This window comes from Andrena cerasifolii, chromosome 13, assembly GCF_050908995.1.
Source record: "Andrena cerasifolii isolate SP2316 chromosome 13, iyAndCera1_principal, whole genome shotgun sequence".
NCBI lineage: Eukaryota > Metazoa > Arthropoda > Insecta > Hymenoptera > Andrenidae > Andrena > Andrena cerasifolii.
The window spans coordinates 4,292,668-4,320,212 of NC_135130.1; the positions used below are offsets into that span (position 1 = coordinate 4,292,668).

The 27,545-nt window shown below is 41.6% G+C and overlaps 1 protein-coding gene across 6 annotated transcripts in view; it reads left to right on the forward strand.

Annotated features, from left to right (window-relative positions):
• The window catches only part of LOC143375981 (nucleolar protein 4-like), a 139,485-nt gene extending 127,663 nt beyond the window's left edge, over window positions 1–11,822 (forward strand). For 4 of the 6 annotated variants that reach the window (XM_076825743.1, XM_076825740.1, XM_076825745.1 and 1 more), the window contains 4 exons: window positions 500–646; window positions 6,705–6,919; window positions 8,080–8,270; window positions 9,506–11,822. In XM_076825743.1, the coding sequence (XP_076681858.1) occupies window positions 500–646; window positions 6,705–6,919; window positions 8,080–8,270; window positions 9,506–9,672 (720 nt within the window). In that variant the 3' untranslated portion in view covers window positions 9,673–11,822. The remainder of the gene's footprint in view (window positions 1–499; window positions 647–6,704; window positions 6,920–8,079; window positions 8,271–9,505) is intronic. The other 2 variants (XR_013087008.1, XM_076825741.1) reach the window with 2 other exon arrangements.
• The last annotated feature ends 15,723 nt before the right edge of the window (window positions 11,823–27,545 follow it).

Below are 27,545 nucleotides of genomic sequence, written 5' to 3' on the forward strand. Positions count from 1 at the left end.
ATAACGATCTTTAGACTGGCAGTATTCCAAGAAAGGTATCATCAGTATCATGGTGGAATTGGTGACATCAGATGGGCAGTGCTGTGTTCACGTCCAAATCAAGATGGCCTTGTTTTTAAAGAAGAAAAAGTGCCTGGGAAATTTCAATTATTGTGATTTATTCGCGCTCGAAAGCTGATTAATCCCGCAAGCAAAGTTTCCTTGTGACAAAGATCACCCTATATATTTCACGAAATTTTTAGTAGTACACCTCAAGCATTGCACAATTTCAGTGAAATCGGTGACTCGAACCTCGGGCACTCCCGTTGCACCGAGAAAAGTTATTTAAAAAAGACTCAGAAATTATTATCGATGGCAAAGGATTTTTGCTCCATTCTATGTGCTTTAAATCCCCATGAAAGTTTTCTCCTATCGCGATGTCCCGGGAATTCCCGGGGTTTGAGTCAAGCTCGAGCTTTTGGTATGCGACGATCACGTGACCGTGGCCATTTCATTTCAGGCGAGGCCCACTCCAGCACACTTGACCTCCGTGCAGGCTGAGCAGATTTTGGCAACCGCCTGCGAAAATGAGAGCGACAACGCGAAACGCATGAGAATCGGTCTGGAGCCTGTCTCACAGCCGATGCCAACTCTTCCGGCCGCAACGGTGAGTAAAATTAGAATGAGTAAAGCACGAGATCGCCCTCGTCCACGCGGATCCAGCTTGGATCTTCGGGCACCTTAGATCAGTGGCTCGTGGATGGTCCCAGTAGAGTGGTTTCAGTGAATTTACGATTTCTGTTTGGAGGGGCTGTGTTTAAGCTTGTAGGGGGGTGAGTGACAAGTTTGGGGGTTCGAGTTAAATCGGGGATTCAGAGTGAGCAGGTGAGAAGGTGAAGTTTGAGGGGGAGGATGAATGGTTGTTTTGAACATTGTTGCAGACTCTAAAGGTATAACGCTGATTTGATTTTGTACGTTTTTTAAGTTGATTCTGTATTTAATTAAGTTTAGTTACTTCTTCGTTTATATTTTTGTGGGAGATTTTGGTGACTTCGAAGGTGAACGAAAGTAATGTTTATTGCTTTTGGGGAGAGAATTTTGGAGCTCTAGTTCTGGTTTTAAATGGGGATTTTGGAAGTAAGAAAAGGAGGGGTAGGTGAGAACAGAAACCATTTTTTCTAGAATTATCGTGGCTAATTTTATAACAACATATATTTTAGTTGTATGGTTGATGTGACACTTAAGAATGTCAAGTAAATCGTAATTCCTACTTCTCCGTCAATTTTTAGCAGTATCGAATTTTGACAAGCATTTAGATTCGAGAAGGAAATATTGCCTCCTCAAATCAGTGTAGAGAATCAGTAGCTACTTCATAAAATTCGTTTTACAGAAATACAAATGGAAGATACTAATGATCACTGACAAGCGTTTACCTGAAATTAATATTATAAGTGCATGTATATTAGGCTGGGGAAACACTCCAAAATACTGAGTAATGCAGTAATCTGAAATTATTTAGATCTGCCATTTGTGCGTGTGACTTTAACAATGAACAACACAAAAGTTCACAATTCTGTGTCATAGTTGACTAAACCTTAAAACAATACATACCTTCACATATTTTTCAGTTTCAAAGTCAAAGTTGACAAGTTAACAAAGGTGTCTCTTAACACTTCGAGAAGTAAATACAGTGGCTCGCATTAATATTCGGACACTTTTTAAAATCGCATAACTTTTTTAGAATTGGTCCAAACAAATCGCGAAAATTCCCGAAATCACCGATTCTCGACCTTATTCTGCGATCTTTAAACGTTTGTAGCTCGGAGCAACGTTAACCGATTTTGATGAAATTTTAGGCACGTATACAACTTACTGCAATCTACAAACGATTTTTTTTTTGAATTTTCATTACAAGCTCACAAAAAAAAGTTAAAAAATCGACCTTTACTATTCTTTTCGCTATTCCAACCAAATACATTTTTTTTTCAAAACGACAAAACGCGTCAGTTAGCAAACTAATCCTTCTAACTTCTCAAAAAAACTCAAGTTGTTTGGACCAATTCTAAAAAAGTTATGCGATTTTAAAAAGTGTCCGAATATTAATGCGAGCCACTGTACTTATTAAGTATATTGAATATTTGAATAATGTGTTTCTTAACGATAGCACATTCATTAAATAATAAAATTTCCTGATTTTAAAATTGATATTAACAAAATTGGAGAATGGAGTTTGAAAAAATCGTTCGACATTAAGAGTACAGTAAGATAAATGTTTATTATGTGTTGAATCACAGTGTCTTGATGATGACACATTTTTTCTCAGTTTCATTGTTATATTGTTGTCAGGCTTCGTAATATTTCATGAAACAAAGGGAACCCGTGTATGAAGACTTGTTTATCAGAGCTGCTAAATATTCTTTCTCTTCGGCACGGAATTTATAAAAAGATGTGGGCGATTGCATCCCCTACAATTCTTACCCATTTCCACAAATCCAATCAACTTGAAACTTGATAAAAACAATTATAATTTGTCAAACATAAATATGCGAATGTTGAGATATTCCTAATTGCAGTGCTCATTATTTATTAAGGGATATTTGAGTAGAAAATTCATAAAAAAATTAGTTGCGAAACACAAACATAAATTCGCCTTAATGAAACAAAATATCTTAATTGCGATATTTAATTAATTCATGGGCGCCCCACGATTACATTTAAAGTCACATATCACCATCGAAATTGTAGTATCTACAAGAAAATAATTATATTTTACTTTTTAGTGCATTATTAACTTAAATAAAATCGTTTTACTTAAAATCTTTATATACATATACACATTAAAACTAATGTTTAAAATAGCTCTGTTGAAAACTCCTGAATATTTCACAAATTCTCTGTAGTTGACTGTTGCCTTCCTTTCTTCCGCCTCTTCGCATGTACATACAGGTACTTTGCATGCTCTTTGCATCTTCCTCCTACCACATTCTTTTCTATTCGTACCTTACATGCCTCTCTATCTCTATCCAAACGGACCTCACCCGTGCGCGCTAAATAGAAATAAAATGAAAACCAAATAAGAAACATCGGAGAAGAGTGTGCTCTGATCCAGAAGCAACAGAACGGTCCACGAGAGGATCCCGATCGAGCTCGTGGCGCAACATCGTGGACGAGATAAAGCTCTTCATAAAAGTGGCTATGAAATTATCACGCGTAGAAATCCGAGCGGCTCCTGCGCACCGCTTCAAAGCGCGATACGTGAAACGAAGCTAGGATTGATATAGGTATACCGAGAGGCCACTGATAACCCGCGGGGTCGCGCACCTCTCCCACTCTGATGCAATGGCGCGAACGCACACAGGCACAGACGCGGGGCTGACCACGTTCCGCGCGTGTGGCACCGATGGAAAAATCGAAATACACATTCCACGGCAGGAGTCGTCAACAGGCCTCGAGCCGTCCGATCCTCGCTCGCGACGTATCGGATCTCTTTAAAATTTCACTCGAATCCCATTTCCAATCCCAAACAGCATCCTCCAAGTGTTTCCCACCGGAGGTATGAGGGTCAGCGATGCACACCCACTCGCGGTTCCCGTGGAAACCCGTGGATCACGTGCTGCTGGTACATGCTCCCTGAAATCGATGGAGTTTCCGCGGTACCAGTCTGATTTTCACAAACATCGGGTTTATATCGTCGACGGGATCACTGACAGTCTCTTATAAAAAGTTCTTTGGGTGTATTCATGGTATTAAGTTAGTTAATTGATGTATTAGTTGCATTTTATTGATCTGTTCCCTATGTAAAAGCTGTGGGCGAGTATGTATATTTCATTGATTTGCAATGACTAATTCCGGTGGCACTTTGATATGCGCATCTATCTGGAAACTACCAACTGCAACGCAACGGAATTCTTAATGCATACCGAAATCTCTAAATTCCCAAAGCAATTGACCAAACAAAGCTGCCTTCGTGAAGCTCCCAGACATGCTCCCACCCAGCGCCCAAGGCAAACGAGAGCTAGCTATTACTACGTTCTATCCGAATCTGTCCGTCGCAGCTTATCAATCTCCTCGGACTTTTGCACGGAGGAAAAAACATGCCGCGGACTTCGTTTCTTGCAAAACAGCCACCCTACTTCCTGCTACCTTATCTCGGAACGATAGGAGGAGCGTCATCCCACGAAGGTGGTCAACGTACAGCTCGGCTCCAGCTTCAGTATTTTCGTATCAGTGATCCGCGACCGCTCCGTGGCGTCGTTCGAAAAGGTCCGCGGCTATCGCGCTCCGCCCTCTGATGGAGAAAATTACATAAACGTTGGACCATTACGTCCCGAGGAACTAGTATCACCCAGCGTTCGACTTCACTGTCCTCCCTCTTCGAAGACGAAGAGCCTCCGCGGCCAGCCAGCAGAGAGGCTTCTGCCGCGTCCCCGACGATGATGGCTGGAGATTGCGGACGACAGAAGTCACAGAAGTCACCGGCGTGCACGCATAATCGTTCTCCGTACGCACATCCACCCTCCCACAGTTCGTTCACCCTGGTCACGAGCGGACGCAGCTTTTCAGAGTGATCCTCGAGGTCCAAGCGTAGGCGTCGCGGAGTCGTCGGTGGCTATGGAACGCGCCGTGCCGTTCGGCACACCTAATCCTCCCTCTGTCCTCTCGAGCATCGCGCACCACCCACTCCCACTCCCTCCACACGCCCCCTCCCTCTGCCCCAAAGAGCCAAGAAGCTAGAACTCGGTTTCTACTTATCTACTTTGAAAATCCCTGGCCGAGGAGGAGCTAAGGCAGCGGGACAGGGAGGGAAGGAGAGACCGATAACCCCGTCGGCGACCTAAACCTAACCCATTAAGGAGAAGACCGCGGGGCTCGTGCACGGACACGCGGCTATCTGCCGTGGCCACCTATATAATTGACGTCAACGCACACTGCTCGCCTTTCATAAAAACACCTCCCTACATCCGTTCTCCTCTCTCTTGACGATTTCATTCCTCCGTGCACGCTGCACGGCCTCCTTCGTCTCTTTTTCGCTGCTCCCCCGGCTGCCCCCGGACGCGGCGAGCCCCCAACACCGCTCCCCCCCTAGCCGGTGGCCGTCTTTCTTTCACGATTTCGTTCCTCCCCCTTTCTTTCGCGCCAGCTCCGCTCGCTCTCTTTCCTCGAATTAATTTCCCTGGCCGCGAGAGAGCTTACTCACGCCTCGACGTCTCTACCCGCCACATCTGGCCGCCTTCACGGTCCCTCTCCTCCCTCTCTCTCTCCTTCCTGGCCCCTTTTTGCCGCCGGTTTTTTTCGACGCGCCGCGGGTCCGTGCGCGCGCCAGGTGTCCCCTGGGCTGCTGGGGGGCCCAACGATGGCCGCGGGGCCGTTCGGCGCTCCGTGATCGCTCGATCCGACGGTGGATCGTCTAGATCTCCTGACTGGTGACACGTGGTGTTTGTGGTGTCTGTGCTCCGTGAGTTCTGCGGACGACTCTACTCCGATGGTGTGGGCGTTGGTGACTTGAGCTCCGCGACTCCGTGAAACATCGCGATCTTCAAGGACGAGTGTCAGCATTGCTGTGCCGGGTGCGAGGGATCTTGGGGGAGTTAAATAGTATGGTACAGTGACGGCAACAGGGGCTGGCCATCCGGGGTTAAACATGAGGAAAAAGAACCTAAGGGTGGTCCACAAGCAGGTGTACGATCGCGCGCAGATTCAGCAGGTACGGCCGTGGGCCACGTGCTTGTCCCTTCTCCTCTTTCGGGCGCCGCGATTACTCTCGTCGAGCTTTCGGCCAGCTTCCGACGAGAACCGCGTTAAACCGATTCCTGTTCGCTACTACCGGAAATTGGGTCAGAATGCTTAAAAATGTGAAGCGTGAGATAATGGTTTCTCGCGTGCTCGGGCGCAGGGGGCGGAGGGTGGCGAGCCAATCAGCGGAGGCAACGAAATGTAACGATTATGGTCCATTTACCGAGCGATCCAAAAGTCGTGCCCCGGTTCAGACCCGCGTCGATTCAGCTGCAATCGATTTGCTGGCAAAACACTCTCGTTTTGCTGAATTATGTATTTGCTGTTGGGAAGATGTGAGAATTATGGGTCCATGGTATTTGGGCGGCTCTGGATTAATGGGATTATGGGTCTACTTGCGTTCTGTGTTACTTATGTTTAATAATTTATGTGTTTAAGCTAATCTCAGTTACTGAGGAAATACTTCTGATAATGGGTAGTCCGTTTGTTTATTGTTGGTTGGTGCAGGCACACGTGGGACGCGTTATTTGTTTAGTATTGGAACATTACCATTATTCTCAGAATGTCAGTGGCAAACAAATTTCAAAATTCCCGCCATTATGTCAGCAATAAACACAAAAAGCTCCAGCCCCCTTTACAACGCACTTACTGACGCAACAATAACAATACAGCTATTCCTGATTGCCGTAACAACAGTGACATTTATTCTTTGCCAAGGATTTTATAATAAACTGTTAATAAAAAACACAAAGTGTGTGTATTTCACCCACCACCAGTGATCGAATAGTCTACACTCTTCAGCCATGAGTTTTAATATCAGAAGAAGCTTCAAAACCACCAACAATTTGGTCATTAATTCGTCTTTAAGTGGAGGAATTGAGAGGTCAAACTGTTCAGCTCCCCTAACTTACCTGACCATCAAAATGGCACTCGGCAATTTTTCACCGCTAATTTAACCTGGAGAGGAACTTAGGGTTGTGTGTTGGTTCCAGCAAACGGACGTCCGGTCAAGTTTGGAGCATTTCTCGAGTACACCGGTGAAATCACTTCCGGGGAAGAGAGAGGACACACCGCCAGCATCCCTAACGTCTCTGGCGCCATTAACCAGCTTGGCGAACTTGCCAAGCGGCACCCTCTCTTCTACACCCCTGTCACTTGCACCAGCGTCGAAGCTGCTCACACCAACTGACAACAAGGGCCTCATGAGGTTAGTATGATGAGTTAAGATAGACCTTAATAGTTCTTTCTTCCTTAATGTATAGTCAAGTTTAATAATAATTTATTTAACACTTTGAGTGGCGGAAGGTTTTTGGAAAATGGCCCTTCAAGTTGGGCAAGCATTTCTGGGCGATCGCATCTGCCGGAAAAGTTTTGTGCAAAGCATAGAAAGCGAAGTCCTTGCTTGGTTTGGTGTCAAAGTAAACATTCCAGGCCTAGCGGAAAATATTTTCGATGTTTTTCACAGAATAGTGACGTGAAAACACGCCAGGAGCATGCACAAGATGCAAATCTCAATCAACGCCACTCAAGGTGTTACTAATGATAGACGTTAAAGCTCCTTGAGCAACTATTAGAGGTAAATGACCCCGCTAATGGCCATACCATAAAAATAAGTATTTTTATTCGAATATGAAATAGCGAAAACTTTGGTTAACTCAGATTTAAAATTTATTTTCAAGAACAATTGGAATTTTGATAAAATATTGGATTAGAAAGTGTATCCAATTTCTGCCATTTTAATATAGGTACATAACTGCGGAAACTTAACTAAACATCTTTTAACGAGTTAACTCGATCGTTTGAATATATATTATATGATTAAAAATTAACTCGTTTCGACGGTGGCAAATGCAGCACACGATTTAGAAATATATTCCCCCTGCAGGAGTGTGATTATTAAGTTTTCGCGAGAAGTTCATTAATTCCTCCCAGAATTCAAGTATTTTCAACTGACTATATTCACTTGCAGGAAACCTATTTATCCTAATTATACAATCATTTTAAACTCAAAGTTTAGCCACCGTTTTGCCACCCAAACGAAAAATCGGAATCTCAAACGTCCCCTGTTCCCGCCGGCTCAAAACTCGAAACCATCTCTCCGCGAGCCTTTGCTTACGTCGAATCGATGTTGAGTCGTAAGAAAAGTTAGTTTCCCCTCGGTGATCAGTGCCCCCGCGTATTCATTCTCGCTCCGTGATCTCCCATTCACCGATTCAGAGTGGCCACGATGAAGGAGACGCTGATAAAGCGGCGCGTAGATGGTCAAAGGTCACGGAGCGAAACTGAAGAGAGGTGGAGGCGGAACCAGGCGGAGCCTATCAATGCTGGTGCGTTATCGTTAACACGAATCTCGCCCGCGTTTTTTAGCCAGGCGACGATAGTCAGCTCGTCGGCCGTAAACGGTGTTGCCAGCGGCGGTGCACCCACGGCGATGTACAGACCGAACTTCAGCCAGGCGTTCCAACGTGCAGGGCCGACGACAGTGCCGCCAACCCTGTCCGCGGGCCTCTACCCGACGCAGAGCTTCACGTCGGGACTACTGAGCAACGGTACACAAAGTAATATTACTTGTCGGTGTCATTCTAAGTTCGCTTTTGCTGTAGTCTGGATGCTATGGGGGAAACTGAAGAAATTGGGTAACCGAGAAGTGGGATAACTGATGGAGTTTCTCAGTTTCATCAGTTTTGCTCATAGCACGTAGTCTTGGTATCCTAAGTTCGCTTTTGTTGCATTCTGGGCGCCGCGAGAAAGACTAAAGGGACTGGGCAACAGGAAAGTGAGAAAATTTTTGGAGTAAGAATACTTCTTATTGTTTCAGTTTGCCCAGTGTTATTAGTTTTGCTCACGGCAACTATACTTCAATTTTGGTTCATAATAAGTCGCAAGGTGTGGTAGTAGTAAGACAGGAGTTCCCTTACTTCTTCGTTTAGTCACGTGGTGTTTGGTGATTCCTTGTTCTTAAAAGCGAGTAATGTAATGATTGAAAGGATGTTTAAGGAAACTTAATATGTATGTCGTATGGAGTGAGGGAATTCCCTAAGCTGACGCAATGATATCATTTTTAAACTTTCATTTAAATATTTCAATTTACTATACAATTTGCAAATTTCAACCAAATTATCGAAATTTATTATTGTTACAAGTTCAAAAAATCTTGTAAAAGGTACAAGTATTACAGACCAAGTACATATAAAGGTTTTGCAGTAATTTACAGTATAGAACTTCCTTTGCTTAAATCAGTGAAGTACTTAAATCTACCAAGTGCAAAACCAGCATTGTTTTTTAATATGTCCTCCACCATACAATACTCCCAACCTATTTCACTCTCTTACATGCCACCTTTCTGCACAATTCACCAGCACTACAACACCCGCCATCTAATAAAATACCTTCATTTGAGGTAGATTTCATTCAAATAAAATACCTTCATTTGAGGTAGATTTCATTCAAATAAAATACCTTCATTTGAGGTAGATTTCATTCAAATAAAATACCTTCATTTGAGGTAGATATCATTCAAATAAAATACCTTCATTTGAGGTAGATTTCATTCAAATAATCCTCATCACACATAAATCAATTAATTCATCGAATTATGAATGTTTCCCATTTGAAGGTGATTCATCCTCACCCCAACGCAATCAGTTCCTCAAAGTAGCTCCAGAACCCACCACACCAGCCACCTCCACTCAAGCTCCCAGTGAACGCGTCGACAGCTTAACGACTAGCGCTTGAAACACTAAAACACCATGCCCGTAAAAAGCGACCAGTCTAACTCTGCTCGCTTTTCCAGGACCGACCGACCTGAGCATGAAGAACACGAAGCCTCTTCTCAGCCACAAGTTGAACGCTACGGAAATGACCGCCGTCAGGCAACTGATCACCGGGTATCGAGAGTCCGCGGCGTTCCTACTGAGGTCCGCCGACGAGCTCGAGCAGCTGCTGCTCCAGCAGCCATAGAGCTACGTTTACCTAGCGAGTGGCCAGCAGCTCGGCTCGTAAGCCTCTCCAGGACGACGACGGAACGCCGTGGAACGCGGATGTACGACGGCTACCCGCTCCTTGAGCCCGGAGACTGCAACGCCAGCATGAGAACGATGCTCGCTTACCCTCCACGACGCCGACACTACCGGCGGTTGGTAACGAGTTCCGATTATCCTCCATCGGGAAGCGCAGCCCCGAGACCACGCCGATCCAGGGGAACTGGTGGACGCTGGGAGACTTACCCCGCGAATGACACGGGACACCGAAGTTCTTCGACGAGACCGAGCCTCGCGAGCTTCTTTCCCCTCAGGCTGCAACCCCCTTCTGGAGGATCGTCTGGGGGGCAGTGGGAAATGCCGAAGCGTCACCCGGGATAGGCGAATCTTTCATGGAGTACCAGGATTCTTAGGGCTAGGCTTAAGGAAACTATTCGAAACAGGGTGTACATAAAGAGGATTTACAGATATTTACTTAACTACCGATAAGCTTAAGCTTAACAAGGACGCGTGCGTGTGGTGTGACTGTGAGAGTGCCTGTGACGAGGAGCTTGAACGAAGAGGGGTGTATCGATCGTTACTGGGAAGTAATCTTCTGGAGGGTCCTGCGAGTGCTCCCGATCGCGGCGATCACGGGCACGTTCCGAGCGGCCGTTCCCCCCTGGTGGTGCTTGCTATTGCGAGCATTTACATGTCACCGTCGCTGTTTTCTCGGCTGAAAGCGCGATTATGTACATAGCTGATCGTGAAACGGGGCATGAAGCGAGGGGTTGTGGGGATACGAGGGCGTCCTGGAAACGGGACGGAGAGGAACGCCGCTGTTACATGTGTACATAGGGGCATGCCGTACGCGCAAGTTTTGCGCGTGGACATGTGTGTATAAATAGGTCGCGGGACAAGATGGATTTTCTTCCTCATCTGGCGGCAGGCCAGCGAGGAAACGGCGAGCTGATCGACATATAATTAATCGTGCGTACACTGGCCGAGCCACGATGGCTGGGCTGAGAGCATAGTACTTGAATTGCGCAGCTTGGGTCGATAAACGTGAACCGAGGTGTACGTTGAGGAACAGGTAGGTGGAAGATGGGTCCTGTTAGGTGAATTGATGGCAAACGGTGGGTGGACTTTAAGGGTAGTTGGAGTTCGGTGGAGTGGTGGAGGACCAATATGGCCGCTAGGCCCTGGATTTGATAGAGCTTGGACTGTTTTCGTTAGATTTTTTTCATTGTTCGGATTTTAATTTGAAGTTGTTGAGGCATGTTGAGAGATAGTTGGAGGAGGGTATAAGTGAGGTATTTATTGGGAGTAAGTTTGGGGGCGCTGCGGAGTTGCCATTTTTTTATAACCCCTTTAGATTTGGTCGCGAAAATTAAATGTTTATGATTAGTTACTTGTGGTTTGTGGGAGCGTTTTATCTTCTCTTTCTGGAAATTAGAAACGCAACACTTTTGTTCCAATTGGAAATTTGATGTGGTGTTTTAGTAGCATTTTAAAAAAATTGTCTGAACTCTTAAAAAATCAGACATTTGGACTTCGTTGAAAGTATTTAAAACAACGAAAACAAATCTAAGGTTTGGAATTTTGAAAGATCTATTATTCTATATTTACTTTATGCTAATCTATAGCAAAATCTATTGAAGCTGTATAAAAATTCGACAGTGTTTGATTTAGGATTTTGACATAGTTTGAAGACGTTGGATTCGAAGTTGATTATACTATAAACCAACACTGCTCTTTTGAATAAGTGATAGGTTCGACAACTTTTGGAAAATTCCTTTTTATTCAATTTTTACTTTTAATGTTCTACACCACTTCTTCATTAATGTCATATCATTTGGAAGATGCCTTCTATTAATAATAAGACATAAGTAAAAATATTAAGATTTCCACTGACAATCTTCCGCAGACATATTCAACTACCCCTGAAAGTCGTTTTCTCAAAAACCTTTCTTTTAAAATGGCACCTCGACACACGCACGATTCTCGACCCAAGCTGTGCATATTTAACGGGACCATCTTGTCACGATCGGACAATACGTTGAAACCGTATTTGTGGTCTCTAGACGCATCACTGTGTTACCAAAGAACACTGATTATTATTACATACGATAATATACGTAGCGCTACATATACACGCGTTCATTTCTTCCTCTCTTTCTGTAGCGGTTTCTTCTTTTATTCTAAGGTGACACTGCTGTTCCCATCGGACCAAACAGTCCTCTTAATCGTACGAGAAACCGAAAGGCACGCGACAAGGGCTCGCGCCACGTCACTTATCTACCGCCGTAGATCAATCCCATCGATCGCTCAGTCGTGATTGCAACAAGTTTACTTTCGTCGTCGTAATTACCATTGTATCGTGTTATCGTCGCCACGAATGTTGGTTCCCCGCGAATCGAGAGGAAGAACAGGGGGGGTGTCCGCCCCCATTACGTCTAGTTTTTCGCGCGTTGATTCTATTCTGTCGTTGTTTTGTACATAGTTTATACACACCCTCGTGTCGCGACACGAAGGATGGAGATCGCGGGTGCAGGAGTTTCTTTTAACGAGATATGAAGAGAAAAGAATATATATATATATATTATTATAATTATTATATATATGTACATGTATATACATACATCGTATCGTATCGATTGTAAAATATGTTCACGCGGATGATCGATGACCGTGGCCACCATGACCGAACTCGACGACTCAGAGAAACATTCCACCGATAGGGGAGGAAGTACGGTTAGGGAGGAGAAAGGGTTGACACGAACAAGTTACCCTCCACTGACTTTTCACCAGCCCCTCCCTTGCACGGAGTCGCAGATTCCCTTTTTCCCTTTTCCGTTTCGCCGCCGTCTCTTCATCGTATCGGGTTCGCGCACCCTGCTTGTCTCTCGATCAACGGAAGTATATTACTCGCCGAGAGTGTACCCTGTCGATCGACGATTGCTTCGTTCGAATATTTCCGACGTGTTACTAACTTTTAAGTAATCGAGTCGTAGGAAAAATCGAGTCGATTCGAGTGTCGTATGAGATCAATGCTACAAGCGTGTGAAGAAAGTCTGAACGGTTTGAAGAACTTGAAGAGCTTGGGAGTTTTTAATGTCTTCTAAGTCTTTGAAGTGTTTGGAGGTTTTAATTTGAATGTGTGGTGAATTTGGGAACTTTGAAATCTTGGAAGGCTTGGAGATCTTGAAGGTTTCGAAGTCTTTGGGAGTTCGAAGGTCTCTGGGATCCTAAGGATAGTCTTTGTAGTTTTGAATTGCGGGAGATTATTATTCTTGGGGGATTTCAGAAGCTTATATCGAGGAATTGTACTGACTTGTATGAGCTGTCATTTGCTGAGCTTCATGGAGCAATTATTTTCCACTTGTCAGCTCAGTTGAGTGCTCAAAGAAAATGTCAGACGTCTATGTGACTCATTGGGGACTTAGTTTGGGCTGCCATTGCACCATCAAACAACCGACATTAGGAATATTATTTGAAACTCTGCTTTCATAATGGCGCAAATCTGATTCGCAAATAAAATTTATTTGTTTCTACTTGCCTGTATAAAAGAAGACAAAATTGTAGATGGAGCCACGAATTTAAACAGATAACACAGTTGAGTTGCCTCCAAAAGTCAAGTATTTCAGGAGATTCGATAACAGCCTGGAAGCGTAATTTTATACTCAGTTAGTATTTTACAATGAATGTTTTGTTACTTAATCTCAATAAATGTTTCACGCCCCCAAATTGGGCCGATTTGAACCGCTGGAAATATTGATATACAGTAAAATACACGACTTTTCAATTTAATCAGAATTTCAATTCTTACAAGCGAGAAATGTATTAAACCAAATTATCGCTAAAGCGTTCTGTGCCTCGTTAAAAAAAAATCCTAACGTGACATTCGGATTCTTCTTACGCAGATATTATCGGTGTTTCATAAGACTGTTACATTGAAGACATCCAGCACATTCGATTCATCCATTTTCAAAGAAAAGTTGATGCTTTCAGAATTGTTCAAGACTCTCAGAGGCTAATTTCAAACGACATTTGAAAGGATTCGAAGCTTTGTTCGCTCGCTCGAGGTGACTCGAGGACTTTCGAGAGCCTCATCCGTGAAGTCCAGATTGGATGCTGCCCTTAGGCTAGTTAATCGATCGAGTATCGTGAATCGGTATAGTGCAATAGTTCTCTCTAAACACTTGCTACTCTTTCCACTTCTCTCTGTCTCTCTTTCTCTGCTCGTGTAAAAATAGACTTTACTATACTGTGGAACACCTTCCTCTCATTCGAACGTCTCCTCCTCGCGAATGTAATAATCACTAGGACCTTCGTATCTCACTACACTAGTTTGTACCGCGGTAGTTGTACCCCTGACACTTGTACACCCGTCCGTTGCGCACCTGCACGAACACGCCATGGGAATTCTGCTTTGCATCACGGTTTTCTGAGACCAGTCGCTGTCTCCTAATTCGAATTCAGCTGAATACTAGTTGGGAAATGCGGATTTATGTCAATGCAAACCTGACACTCCACGTGAATCCACCTGGACGATGGTTTGATGAAGTTTGAAGGATCGTTTCTGTTCAATTTTTTTTTTCGAAAAAGAGAGTTCTCTGAGTTGCCATGCAGTGGCTTGAAACAATCGTTTATTACGTGGAAGTGAGACCTCTGTTTGCCATTGAGCTGAATGTTGTTCATTTGTTCTGTAATACTGGGTGCTTTGATAACGAAACTGAATTTCATGGCATCGAATTTTAACCAAGTACTTAGATTCAGTTGCTAACGATTGTTCGAGTTAAATCAGATACAATCTGTATAATTCAGCTAATAAAACTCAGTGGAGCCAAAATTAGTAATAATTGAAAACCATACTTTCCCATTGCAAATTCAACTCAATTCTCGTTGGAAACCATTACAATCAGACTCCATTTAATTCAGTTCCAACAATAATAATTATTTTCGAGACTTTCCCTGGCTAACAAAGATCTGACATTTGTAATTGAAGCCACTGCTTTCAAACCAAACTGAATTAGAATTAATCCGAATCGTGGACAGAAGTTTCGTTGAGTCAAACCGAATACAGTACGCACTCGTTATAAGCTCGGCGCACGGGGCTGGCGGCGAGCGTACAGCGCGTTGTGGACACTATTCCGCGCGGCCAATGGCGCGAGTGAGAAATCCCAAGCGCTAGCGAGTGGGAACGTTGCCGTCGACGGGAACCTCGTGTCGACTCTTTCGTTCCCTCTCGCTCTTACTCGGGTTCTCCCACTCTCGTCCGGAGGATTCTACGATATGGTGGGGATAGTCGCCGGGCGTACAATGCATGGTAGAAACGAGCTTATAACGAGTGCGTCCTGTACAACTTAAGTACACTCTAACGTTCTCAGTTCGGTTTCCCAGTCAGGGTCCCTCGAATCCACGACGATCCTACCTATCATACCATTGAGCAAGCTCGATTCGGAGAGGCGAATGGTTCGATCCTCCCCAGTTCAGCTCAGCGATCGCTGAAAGGGGAAACTAAGATCGATGGAAACCTCCTCGAGGTGATTCAGAATTCTCAAGGTCGGCGAAGTCGTTGCTACGAGAAACGGGCATCGACGCCGCGATACGCCTGGCGATAGATCAAAAGGAAACGGGAAAGACGAAGAAGGTGAAACGACACTCCGAAGGAAGGAAACGCACGAAGACACACTTGTAATTCATTTTCATTTTTCGTACATGATAACAAGTATTGTCTGTCGAACAGATGTAGCAAACTCGTGGAAGCAGCAGCGTTCTTGAGTGTTGGACCGTAGTAGCTTAGGGACCCATTCGACATCGACACTTTAACCCTTAGTATTACTGACTTCAACTTCCGAGTACACGCGGCCTGTGCGGGGAACGCCGATGGGCGTTTAAAGAGTACGGACATCGAATACGATCGAAGGGTTTCCGCACGCTGCGTGTGTTGAGGGTTTGAATCTGATTTAATGGATTCTTTAACCTTGAAGGTTTCGCTGTGGGGACCACTTAGGTGGGTCTTAAGCAGTTCGCTGTATCTGTTCCATAGGTAATACATACTATACATACGTATATATATATATATTTATATATTTCCATTCGATCGTCCACGAACGCGTGGAGACAGTTCGAGAAACGTGTCCGTATCTTGTTTGTCTATACACGGGGGCGCAGTTCTAACACCGTTCAATGTAATCACGAATTGATGTATATTGAATTAAAGATATAAATATTAAAAAAAAAAGTAATAATAATAAATAAATAAAAGTGAAAAGAATATGTATTTGTTCCTGAGAAAGAAATAATAAGAGTAGCACTACCGTAATATTAATATCGCTAGTAAACGATAAAGATAATTTGATGGTACATACTTTCTTATAAGTAACCTTATACATTACTGCGATTATATTGTAGAGTTGGTACGGTCTTTGATGATGCCTTGCCTGTAAATGTAACGTTAAATGAACAAAAAAAATCTTATTACCTTGTAAATGTTTTACCAAATATAATCGATTATTCAACTTATAAATCATGACTCCCTTTCAGGCTCCCTCCCCCTTTTTCATTGATTTTCACATTTATTCATTTACTCGCGATTTGTAGGACAGATTCATTGTTATGGAGTAGGGGGTAAGAGGAATGTTATGTAAAAAATGTTTGAAATACAATGTTACTCAAGAATTCGAATATATGTACTTTGTTCCATTTGAATTTTTAAGAACAATACAAAATATGAAAAATAAATTACTTTTTACACTTGACGTTTAGGTGGAATTTACTGCAAGTCAAATGCAACAAAATATTTTCGAATTTTCCAAAAGTTTTTGACCCTTGAATATTATTAGGCAGTATTTAAAAAAAAACAATTGGATTTTTTTTTGTTCTTTTGTTGTCACGATCCAGTAATATTCAACGCATTGCGATACTAGTGCAATAAATGCCTATTATTAGCGTCACTAGTACTACTATTATTACTATGTTACTTGTTGCCATTTTCATTCCAATTCCACAATTTCAAAATTTATTTTTTAATTACACCTTTATTTTCTTAGAATGCTAAATACACAGTAACATGCATAACGACAGAATTATATGACAAAGTGAGAAATAAAATTTGGAAATATGTGCATCTAATTTATATTCAGCAGATGTTGATTTTAACTTGTAACCAATTACGTGGTTAGCCCGAGGTTCTTGTAAAGGTTGGCCTACAATTTCAACTTCAATCTCGACCATTCACAAATCGATCTCACGTAAAGCCTTCGCAACAACGATAATGTTAAAAAGAAACAGAAAGGAGTATCGGGGCGAAATCGACGCGAGGAAGATGAAAGATACACCGATAAGCGATAATCGTGGGTCGATTGAATTTTGCTGGCCCAAAGGCGATGACCCTTGGAACGGGCAGCCTGGTCATCGATCGATCGATGATACCAATTATACCAATTACGAGGGTCCAATGGGCGCCCATATCGCACCAACCGAACAGCCAAGCTGCTCATTAAATTCAGCTTTAATGCCCCTCCATCTGGCCCCGTAATGGGGCCGACTGGAGCGCGGGGCCCCAGCGCCGCGAAACGGGGGAACGCTGCCCGTCCCCTGCTGGGCCTGGCGAGGTTGCCAGGGTCGTTCGATTCAAAGGAAGGTCACGCCAAGGTCACGAACTCACCACCGAACGATTACAAGGCGCGATTCTGCCTCGGGCCTTTGAACGGCTGCGTATACTTTGTTACTTCGTTTTCGTTGAACGGATGCTGGTGGAATACCTTGCTCGGTCACCGTGCACGATTCTTCCTTTATTATAGTTCCCATTCGTGACCTCGGGGTAAGCTTCTCGCATCCAATTTTTCGTGTTTAGTTGAAGATGGAGGCTTGGCTGTTTGACTATTTGACTAATTTTGTTGTGCTTCAATATTCGTGTAATTTGAATATTGAAAGGTTGAGTGAACACCGTTTGAGTCTGTTAATATTTAAATAACCGTGTATGTGAATATTGTTAATATTGGTACAATAAAGTTTTCATTGTGAAATATACAATGCTGGACGAAAGTATTTGCGCAGCTCACAATTAGGTACTGCTGAATAATTACTTGTTTTGTGTTTCTTCTGTATGGATCTTTATTTATATGTAACATTTTACGATCCTGTATAGAAAAATAGAAGTAGGTACATGAACAAAATAGGTAAAATTCTGTTTTAAATTTATTTAATATCAAAATGATATTTCATGGAAATTTTAATCGTGATTTATTACAATAAATTTTTACTAGTTTTGCTATTTTTCAGTGCCCTTTAGGGCTTCACGCTTACTTTTAATATATCCAAAGCCAAACAAAAGCGAAAATAAACTGTATTCTTAAAAAAAAAACATAGCCTTCTCAAAAAGCATTTAATTATACCTGTGCACCATGCTGTTCTAACAAAAACTCGGTTCCCCTTCAGCTGTATCTCGAATTACACCCCTATTCTTGAGAAATTCCGTCAGTTCTAGCACCTTGAGCGTTCAGTTTTGAACCTTCCGACCAGTTTCAGGCTGTAAATTGAGGATTTCGAAAGAAGGATCCTTGAATCCTTGCCGCCATTGGAGAGAGGCATCTGAAAATTGTCGATAAATCAGAAAGGTGGCAGAGGAGGCGAAGGGCTGTTGGGTATAAGTAAGACGAAGGGTTTCTGTAGTTTTATTTCCGCAAAGCTGGTCGAATGATTTATACGACGTCGCGGACGATCCTCGAACTTTCACCTTCCCCGAGAAATATCCCTTTCGCGGGAGTTACACGTCGCGACAGAAATAAGTCGAAGCATTTTATGGTGCATTTAATGAATTGAAATTACACACCGCTTAGCGTGGCTCTTTATGGAAACAGGAGGTCCGTGATTACTTTTCTTGGCGGGCGTTTTTCGTGCATTTTTATGGATTCCCTTTGTGAACATTTTTTCGTTCCTTTTACATTTTTGCATCTTTTACTAATCATATGGAATTTATAATAATGTGGAATATTAAATTGTTAGTTAAATCTAAATATTACTTTCTAAGACTTTCATGTCAAATCGATCACATTTTGCAATCGATGCGAGGGATTTTGTTGTTATTAAAATGTAATGTAATCCACGTGAAATTAGGGGGGGTTTAAGTCATCATTTTATCGCTTTCGAATTTGTTAAAAAATTACAGGATGTCGACCTTTGCAATTTTTGTAGATTTTCCCGAAAACAGGATTTATGAAATAATTTTGTCTGAAAAAGTATCAAATGCACGAGGTTTCTTCGTTCTTCGTTTTAATTTGTAATGTGTCCCTTTTGAATAAATTGGAAAATTGTAAACAAATTCTTAATGTTCAAATTTCATTTCAAGATTCTATTTGTAAAAATACAAAACAAATACGTCTCACTTTTTTGAAGCCTTTTTTACGAAATAAACCTTTGGGATTGTCCCAATTCACAATTAATTTTACAACGAACGCTCTCTGCTTCTAGCCACACCGATGCACACAGTGCCCCACAGTCTTTATCAACTTGTAAAGTTAATTTGAAAGTGACCATCCCAGACTTAAAAAAATTCGGTCAAAATTTTTCAGACATTTAGAACCGAACCTTGAAACAATATTAGACAAATAAGAATTTATTTAAAAAATTTATGTTGTAAAACCATTTTCCAGTTAAAAAACAAATTTATACACAACGGCCAATCCTTTTCGATTAAAATAAAAGAAGACCTAAAATCGTGCGTTCAATAGCCTTAGAGATTAATAATTAATTTATAGAGCCTGTTCTGATGAAAATGGATAAAAGTTGCGAGCACCAACTGGCTGTATTTTTTAAACAAATTCAAAGCCGCCAAAATGATGACTTAAACTCCCCCTAATTTCACGTAAACTACATTACATTCAAGTTTCAGCCAAATCCTCCATATCAAATGCAATAAATAATCCATTTTGTGAATGTTCCATTACACTTGTCTTCCTCGGACATTTACCGCGCCTTAATCCACACGCCTACAATACATTAAATAAATGAAGCAAAGTAAATAACGTATAATCCACAAATGAATTATACAGGGTCATTCAACAACTCCAGGTGTGCTCCCAGGGTTAAACGAACTATCCGTTTCTCGCTCTGATTCCACCACAGACCGTCGAGCGTAGGATTCACTTTCGAGTCACGTTCCAGCGTCCATCATTCGCGGGATACCTTGACCGCAACAGGTTCGGCCGTGTAAACGGGGCCTTAACCCAGGCGCGGCGAGCGGCGCGACGGCCGAGCGCCGGGGGCCGAAATGAAAGAGAAGGCGAACGCAAATACGGCGTAAATCACGGTACGCACACGAGAAATCAATCGAGCCTGCCGATCGGATATCGTCCCGCGGGGCGTATCAATAACCCCAATCACCGGGTCGTTAGATATCCGCTGGCTACGGTCGACGGTTAACGATGCAATTAGAGCAGCCAGGGGATGCTCAAATTAGGCGTGATGAATGCAAGGAACGCCCCCGCACGCGGCGTCCTTTTTCCCTGCAATCAGAAGCCAACGAATTTATCCGTTTCGCCGTCGCGATAAACCGATCCCGGCCGCGTCATTAATCCTCTGTCACGGCCGTAATAAGCCCTTAATCTCGCCGCGTGCCGGCTACCAGCCAGCAACCGCAGTCCCAGTCCCAGTCCCAGTCCCAGTCCCCGTTCGGTCGAGTATCCCGCGAATCGCGCTGCCCTCGCGCGGTCAACCGCGGTACTCGCGACTGGGAAGACACTTTCCGCGCCGCGGCGATTAATAAAGGTAATTAATGCCGTTAATAAATATAGCCTGGGCAGCGGTAAATTACGACGAAGGTCGGCCACCGCCGTGGACGGGCGTCAAGGCTCTTTTAGGTGTCGGGATACCGGGCGCGATGGAATTTCTTCTTTTTATCAGTCCACTCTTCTGGAGCCTCTTTTTGGGAAAGGGGCTTTTAGAATTTCTTCACGTGCGGATCCGCTGTGCGTAGTGAATAACGGCGAACGTTATTGTGGTGAATGATTGCAAGAAATGAGGAACTGAGTTTTTAGATGGATTTTATTTCATTTTGGAAGAATCTGTTTGGTTAGGGAGGACTGCTCCAAGTGGGACCCACAGTGTAATGGACAGGTGTTCCGACTCCTGTCCAGAATGTGTGACTTTTTCGTCCTAGTTCTTCTGGCGGCCGGCAGATTTCGTGGCTGTTGTAAAGGCATTTACATATATGCAGGCCTGGTATGGAATTCCTACTCGTAGTGGAAGGGGAACACGCCACGCATGCGCGTGATGACCCTGTGACGTTAAACTAATCGACGCCAAGGTTCAGTCAAATGACAGCGTCATCACGCGCATGCGTGGCAAGTTCTCCCTCCATTACGCGCAGGATTTTTCTGGCAAGCCCAGTAATACTATTAAAATCTCTACTACCACAATCTCATTAACACGTATATATATGCCTTCTAAGTCACGACGCCTCTCGTGGCGGCCAGGGGAACTAAACAGAAGACGGCACACAAAATCGCTGCGGTAAAAGGTACAGAGTCCAAACACCTGTCTATTACACCGTGGTGGGACCTTCGTGTGAAATACTTTGGAATATTTGTGCTGTTATAAATAGGGCCTGTCGCTCAGATATATCATGTATATTTCTGACAATTAGTGCGGTACTGCCGTGTTAATTCTAATATCTGGTCAAAAGGAGGTTCTCAGAAAATTGACTTGGTATTTTGTGTTATGCCATCAGTATTTTATATAAATCGGATTAGGTTAAATATTAAATCTGGGTTAAAAGGTATCGAAATACACAAAAAAGTAACTGTAGTCACGTCATTTATTACTAATATTTGCAGTTACTGCTATTTATAACAACCAGGCCGAAATATAAACTGTTACATCTTCAGTTTCAATGCAGATGCAGCTTTCTTCTTTAACATACACATAGCTAAACTATTTTTGCGCTGGCTGGCAGCGATGACTTGATTTAAGCGAAAGTTGCGGATGCGCCCTTTCGAATTAACACGGCAGAGTAGATCTGCACGTACGTTTCTCGTCCATGTTGCAACACGTACAATCTTCTCAAAATCAATGAACAACATCCGACGACACTGCTCATTGCCACGCGGTCTCTAACCTTTGAAGCAATCGAGCATCTTCCACGTAGCGTCTTAAACAGGAAGACCAGAAGCTGGTTACTCTTAATTATCGATCAATCGCGATTGCGATAAGCGCCGTCGGGCGGCGCAGGTTCTAACTCTGTATCATCCGAGCGATATCAAGGACGGTCTATTGGGCCGCTTTGAATACGATGCACTAGGAAGTAGCGCGCGTTGTCCTGACAAATGAGATTAATCGCCGCCAAATATGGCGGCGGGTTGTTGCACTCGCAATTAAAGCCCGTTAATAAAACACCAAGGCAAATCGTTTCGCGCTCGCTGGAATGTGAAAGCAGATAAGTCTCCTGACTGGCTTGTGTGCGTTCACAGAAAACGTGCGCGCGCGCCATCGTCAGGCCTCATTATCGAATTCAATCTTAATTGAGATTAGTTTCGTCGACTTGCTCGAGGCTGAACCAGTTCCGTAAACCGATACCAGCCTCCATATAAATGTCATTATCATGATCAAACTGGGGAAAAAAGTCTGATTAGGTAGTCGAAACCGAAAGCTTCTCTGTGTGATCTGGATGGGATTGTGTAATGAGTCGATTTAATTTAGTCTCTACGTCCCGTTCGCTTGTATCTTTATGCCCGCAAATGACGGGGTAACTACAATAGATGGCGGAAAAGGAATATTGGTTGTATTCCGCACCACAGTTCTGATTACATTAATTTATGATACTAAATTTTCAGCAGTCGCAGTGTGCACTTAACACATTACAACACGCAGGGTGGATGAAATAACTATATTCAGGATTTTAGTTAAATGGGTGACCTAAATCTTCTGTACTCTCCTTGTTATATATCATATATCTTATATCTTATATCTTATATCATATATCATATATCTTATATCTTATATCTTATATCTTATATCATATATCTTATATCTTATATCTTATATCTTATATCTTATATCGTATATCTTATATCTTATATCTTATATATTATATCTTATATCTTATATCTTATATCTTATATCTTATATCTTATATCATATATCATATATCTTATATCTTATATCATATATCTTATATCTTATATCTTATATCTTATATATTATATCTTATATCTTATATCTTATATCATATATCTTATATCTTATATCTTATATCTTATATCTTATATCTTATATCTTATATCTTATATCTTATATCATATATCTTATATCATATATCTTATATCTTATATCTTATATCTTATATCTTATATCTTATATCTTATATCATATATCTTATATCATATATCTTATATCTTATATCTTATATCTTATATCTTATATCTTATATCTTATATCTTATATCTTATATCTTATATCTTATATCATATATCATATATCATATATCTTATATCTTATATCATATATCTTATATCTTATATCTTATATCTTATATATTATATCTTATATCTTATATCGTATATCTTATACCTTATATCGTATATCTTATATCTTATATCTTATATCTTATATCTTATATCTTATATCTTATATCTTATATCATCTAATAAGGGGAGTACAAAAGATTTGGGTCACCCATTTGGCTAAAATGCTGAATATAGTTATTTAGTTCATCCTGCGTGTGGTAATGTGTTAAGTGCACATGGCGACTGCTGGAAATTTAATATAAAATTTGAAAATGAACTACACCATATGTATTTGTAGTTTATTTCCTGCATTTTTTTTCTTTATTTAACTCTTGTTGTGTCACGTCAATTTAGCCTCATAATAACCGCTTATAACCAGACCCGTTCTAGATTACAAGACATATTAACTTTGCACTGTCCGAGTTGCATGGGGCATTTTCGACCTTCCCTCATTTTCGACCGTACATCATGATGACCGATTCGAGGAGGTCCTCAACGTGGCGTCTGCGACCTTCTCGCACGCTCCCTCGACTCGGCCATGTAATCGAGCACGTTCCTGCGTTCCACGTCCACACGGGAGCGTCGAGGAGGATAAGTTCGCAATGCTGGCCCCTTGGGCGGGGTGAACGCATTGTACAGTTAGGATTTCGAGGAGGCGAGCCGTGGCATAATGAGCGAAACGTGCTGCCTCCCGGCCTGCGGTACCTACCCGCCCGCATCTGCTGCGTTCCCTCCGCGGGGACTTCGAAATTCTCGTTACGCCACGATGGAATCCCGCGCGAGGGACATGCAGATCGATTGTACTTGTCGATGGAATATGTTTCGATGATGATTTCCATATACAGAACTGGTCAGGAGAGATGATTTGTTTGGCTGAATGGAGAATCGTGGAGTACAACTGAAACTAAGCACAGTACAGTGCAAGACTAACAACGGGGGTGCGCGTGCTTTGAATAATCGATTTGGCTCCAATTTTGCATATAGCTAGCTGCATTATTGTGTATAATAATGTACCAAACGCATGACCTGTGCTGCTCCATATTTCGAGAAAAATCGAGCTCAAAGATTTGTCTTTCCCAGAGTTTGTCCATGGATTTATTATAGTATGTGTAAGGGGAAGATCAATTTAACTAAATAATTAAGAATTAATCAAAATGGGTACATGTGCATGAAATTACTATAGTATTACAGCTGAGTTGCCATTACCACTTAACCACGGTTCGTGGTCACCAATGAATGCAAATATCGAAGATTCGGATGGCATGAAAATTTTAACCCCATTTTCTCGCAAACTTTTGAGTAATGGTCCCTATGTGTTTACTAGATTATTATACACGCTATACGCTAACTATGTGACACTCGAAAATAATCAAATATAATGTTTAAATACTATTTTTTTTATAAATAATTATGTTTTTATGAAAAATTATATTTAAAAATAAATGAAATTTAATTTAGTTATTAATTTAAGTGAAGGTAATTTTAGTGCCAACAACAGCGGTTACACTAAATTTCTAAATAAATTTATTTAATTTGTAAATTAATAATATATAAATATTTAATTAAATTTATTAAAATGTGGTGAAATATTTTTTATTAGATATATTAATTTTTAGTGAAGTAAAATTTGTTAAATTTTTAAGGGAACTAGGATCAGATACATTATTATAGAAATGATTTATACCTGTTGAATTTATTAAAATAGATCTTTTGAGGTGAGGATTTCAATTTAACACAAAGTGGATTTTTGGGCTTTATATGTTAGGCAGTTGGCAGAAATACGATGAACATGTTTTGCAGGAATTTAAACCCCTGAATAAAATGAAAGTTGCTAGACACCTCTTATCAGCCAAATCCTTATCCTTTAGCGATTGAGAGGTAGGCTGATCCTGGCCAATCAACATCCAGCAAGGGGCAACCAGTTGAAACCGAAAAATCAAGCGAATTAATTAATCGAGACACACAGCAAGGCCGCTGACTGGATCAACCAGTCTCGATCTCGCATCGATTGGAAAACTTGGCTGTTCAGGAATGTCTACAACAGCCGTTCGTTCGCCACCGTGAGAATGGGGTCGAAGGATTTTCCACCCAGCAGTCCTTTGATCGAGCCTGCTATCGTTAGTCGTGATCAGGTTGTTAGGAGTTTTTAAACATTGCTCTGCGATACGTACGTGTCAATTTTGCTCTACTTTTGGCCCCTGCTTGTGGGAGTTGATCCAGTGAATATTATCGTTGACTACTTCACCAATTAGCAATCGAGGTAACAAGATATTGCAGTAAATACTCAGGACTGTTGAAAATCTGAAGACAAATAACTGAATTAATCTCATGGTTTGCGGATATTCTTTTTGCAATAATAGTCAGGTCAAATAGTTTATTAGTTTATGTAGTTCGTGTGTGGAGTGTTTCTATTTTTTTTGTTTTTCGCGCTATTACATTTTAGTTGATTATTCTGCGCGTGGCGCTGTTGCTGTGCGTCTGTTTGTTCTTATGTTCGCCGGTCCTGCGCCTTACTTCACTTCGTAGACTTCGTGTGGCGTGTGGCGAGCGTCGTTGCATGCGAGGTCGTGTTTGCCTCGTACGGCTTTTTATTTCTATCGTAGTGGTAATTTAGTTTGTCAACCATTCTCTGTATGTACTTTTATGAAGAACTATATCAAGTAAAGTGTGTATATACTCTGCAGTGGTAGGTTTATTCCCAATAGTTTCACTGTGCTGGCATTTCTGCGTTAGTGTGGTTATGATGGTCCATTAATATTCATTTATGACTACCAACTCGTAAAAATACCTGTTTTTAAAAATAAATATATTATTTCTCATACATAGATTTTACACATTTACCCCACACCAACGTCATAAAATTGAAATTTCGTATACATATGTCTGTGGTAGGTTCCAAAATTCATATTCACTTTTAGAAATCTCTGTGTAGTCACAAACTGATAAACGTATTTTTAGATTGTTAGCCATTCGCAAATCAGTAACCCTTCAGACATTTCTTCATTGTGTATCCCCATTGAAAATAAATAATACTTATGGAAAATAAAATTACAGCATTATGTAATGGGAAGAAGTTAAGTCATCATTTATCTGGTTTCGAATTTGTTTAAACAATAAGTTATTTTTACCCATTTTCATAGAGATAGTTGTGCGATGGATGTCCATGTTTTATTGTACTCTAAAAGGATTGACCTTTTTGATTCAAGTCTCTGGCTCAAAAAATAGCTAATGCCCAGCTTCAGATGTTGCAACAAAAAATGTAATATTGCTGAATACAGTTAATTATAGTGGGTATTTATAATGAAGAAAGAACAGAATACATTTAATCCCCCTTTAGTTCCATTTGGGCCAAGTTGTGCAGAAACCTAAGTGCCAATCCTCGAAATTACAAAAAATCAGTTAAACACAGTAGAGATCCCATAATTTTGTAATCTTTATTTTGCAAAGATGACCAATCCATAGAACAATTCTTACATTATACAATTATTAAAATTACCAAGCCATAGTTCCATTTTAGGCTTAAAAAAAAACTAGAAAATTTAAAATAATATTAATTATAGTACTCACTATTAAGTAACCCCTTAAAAAACATTGTGAAACATTAGCAAGAAATAACTATTTTATTTCTTGCTATTGTTTTACAATGTTTTTTAAGGGTTTTTTAAAATAAAGCTACTTTTATTTAACAATTAAAATCTTCAAACTAAATTTACTCAATTTCAGATCATTGAACATTGGTACCTTTTTGCATAACTTGGCCCATTTTATCCACCATCAACTACATTCCAACAGCTCCTAAAAACACTGTCAAATCCTTTATAGCCTCATCAAAATTGAAATAGCGCAGTGAAGAATGTACCGTCAGCCATTTGTAAATCAATGATGCTTCGGCCATTTCGTTAACGTTTGTCCCGTTTGAAAGTGACGAATGCTTATGGAAGGTCAGGATACCTTTAAACAATGGGCAGCGGGGAACTGTATGGGAGTGCGCTTGAGCTTGAGTGAGAAATCGATTGCGTTCGTTCGACACCTGTTGACGTGCAGGAACATCGACGTACTGGACAGCTTAATTAATCCATCTATGCAGGAGGATAATCGAGTGTCGGTTAATCGGCTGGGACGTAATAAGAGGCTTTCGATTACTTCCGAGAGGATCGTCTTCGAGACGACGAGGGTCGCGCGAAGGGAAGGCAGCGAGGCGATAGGTATCGAGAGTCACGTTCGCTGATATCGTGACCGAGCTGGACGTGCTCGAAAGGTATTCATAAATGGACCACGTCCATTGTAATCCAATGAAGCACAAAAAGATTGCAAATCTGCCGTTCGAATCAATTGGTATTCGAAAGAAAAGGAAAGAGTTTGCGGG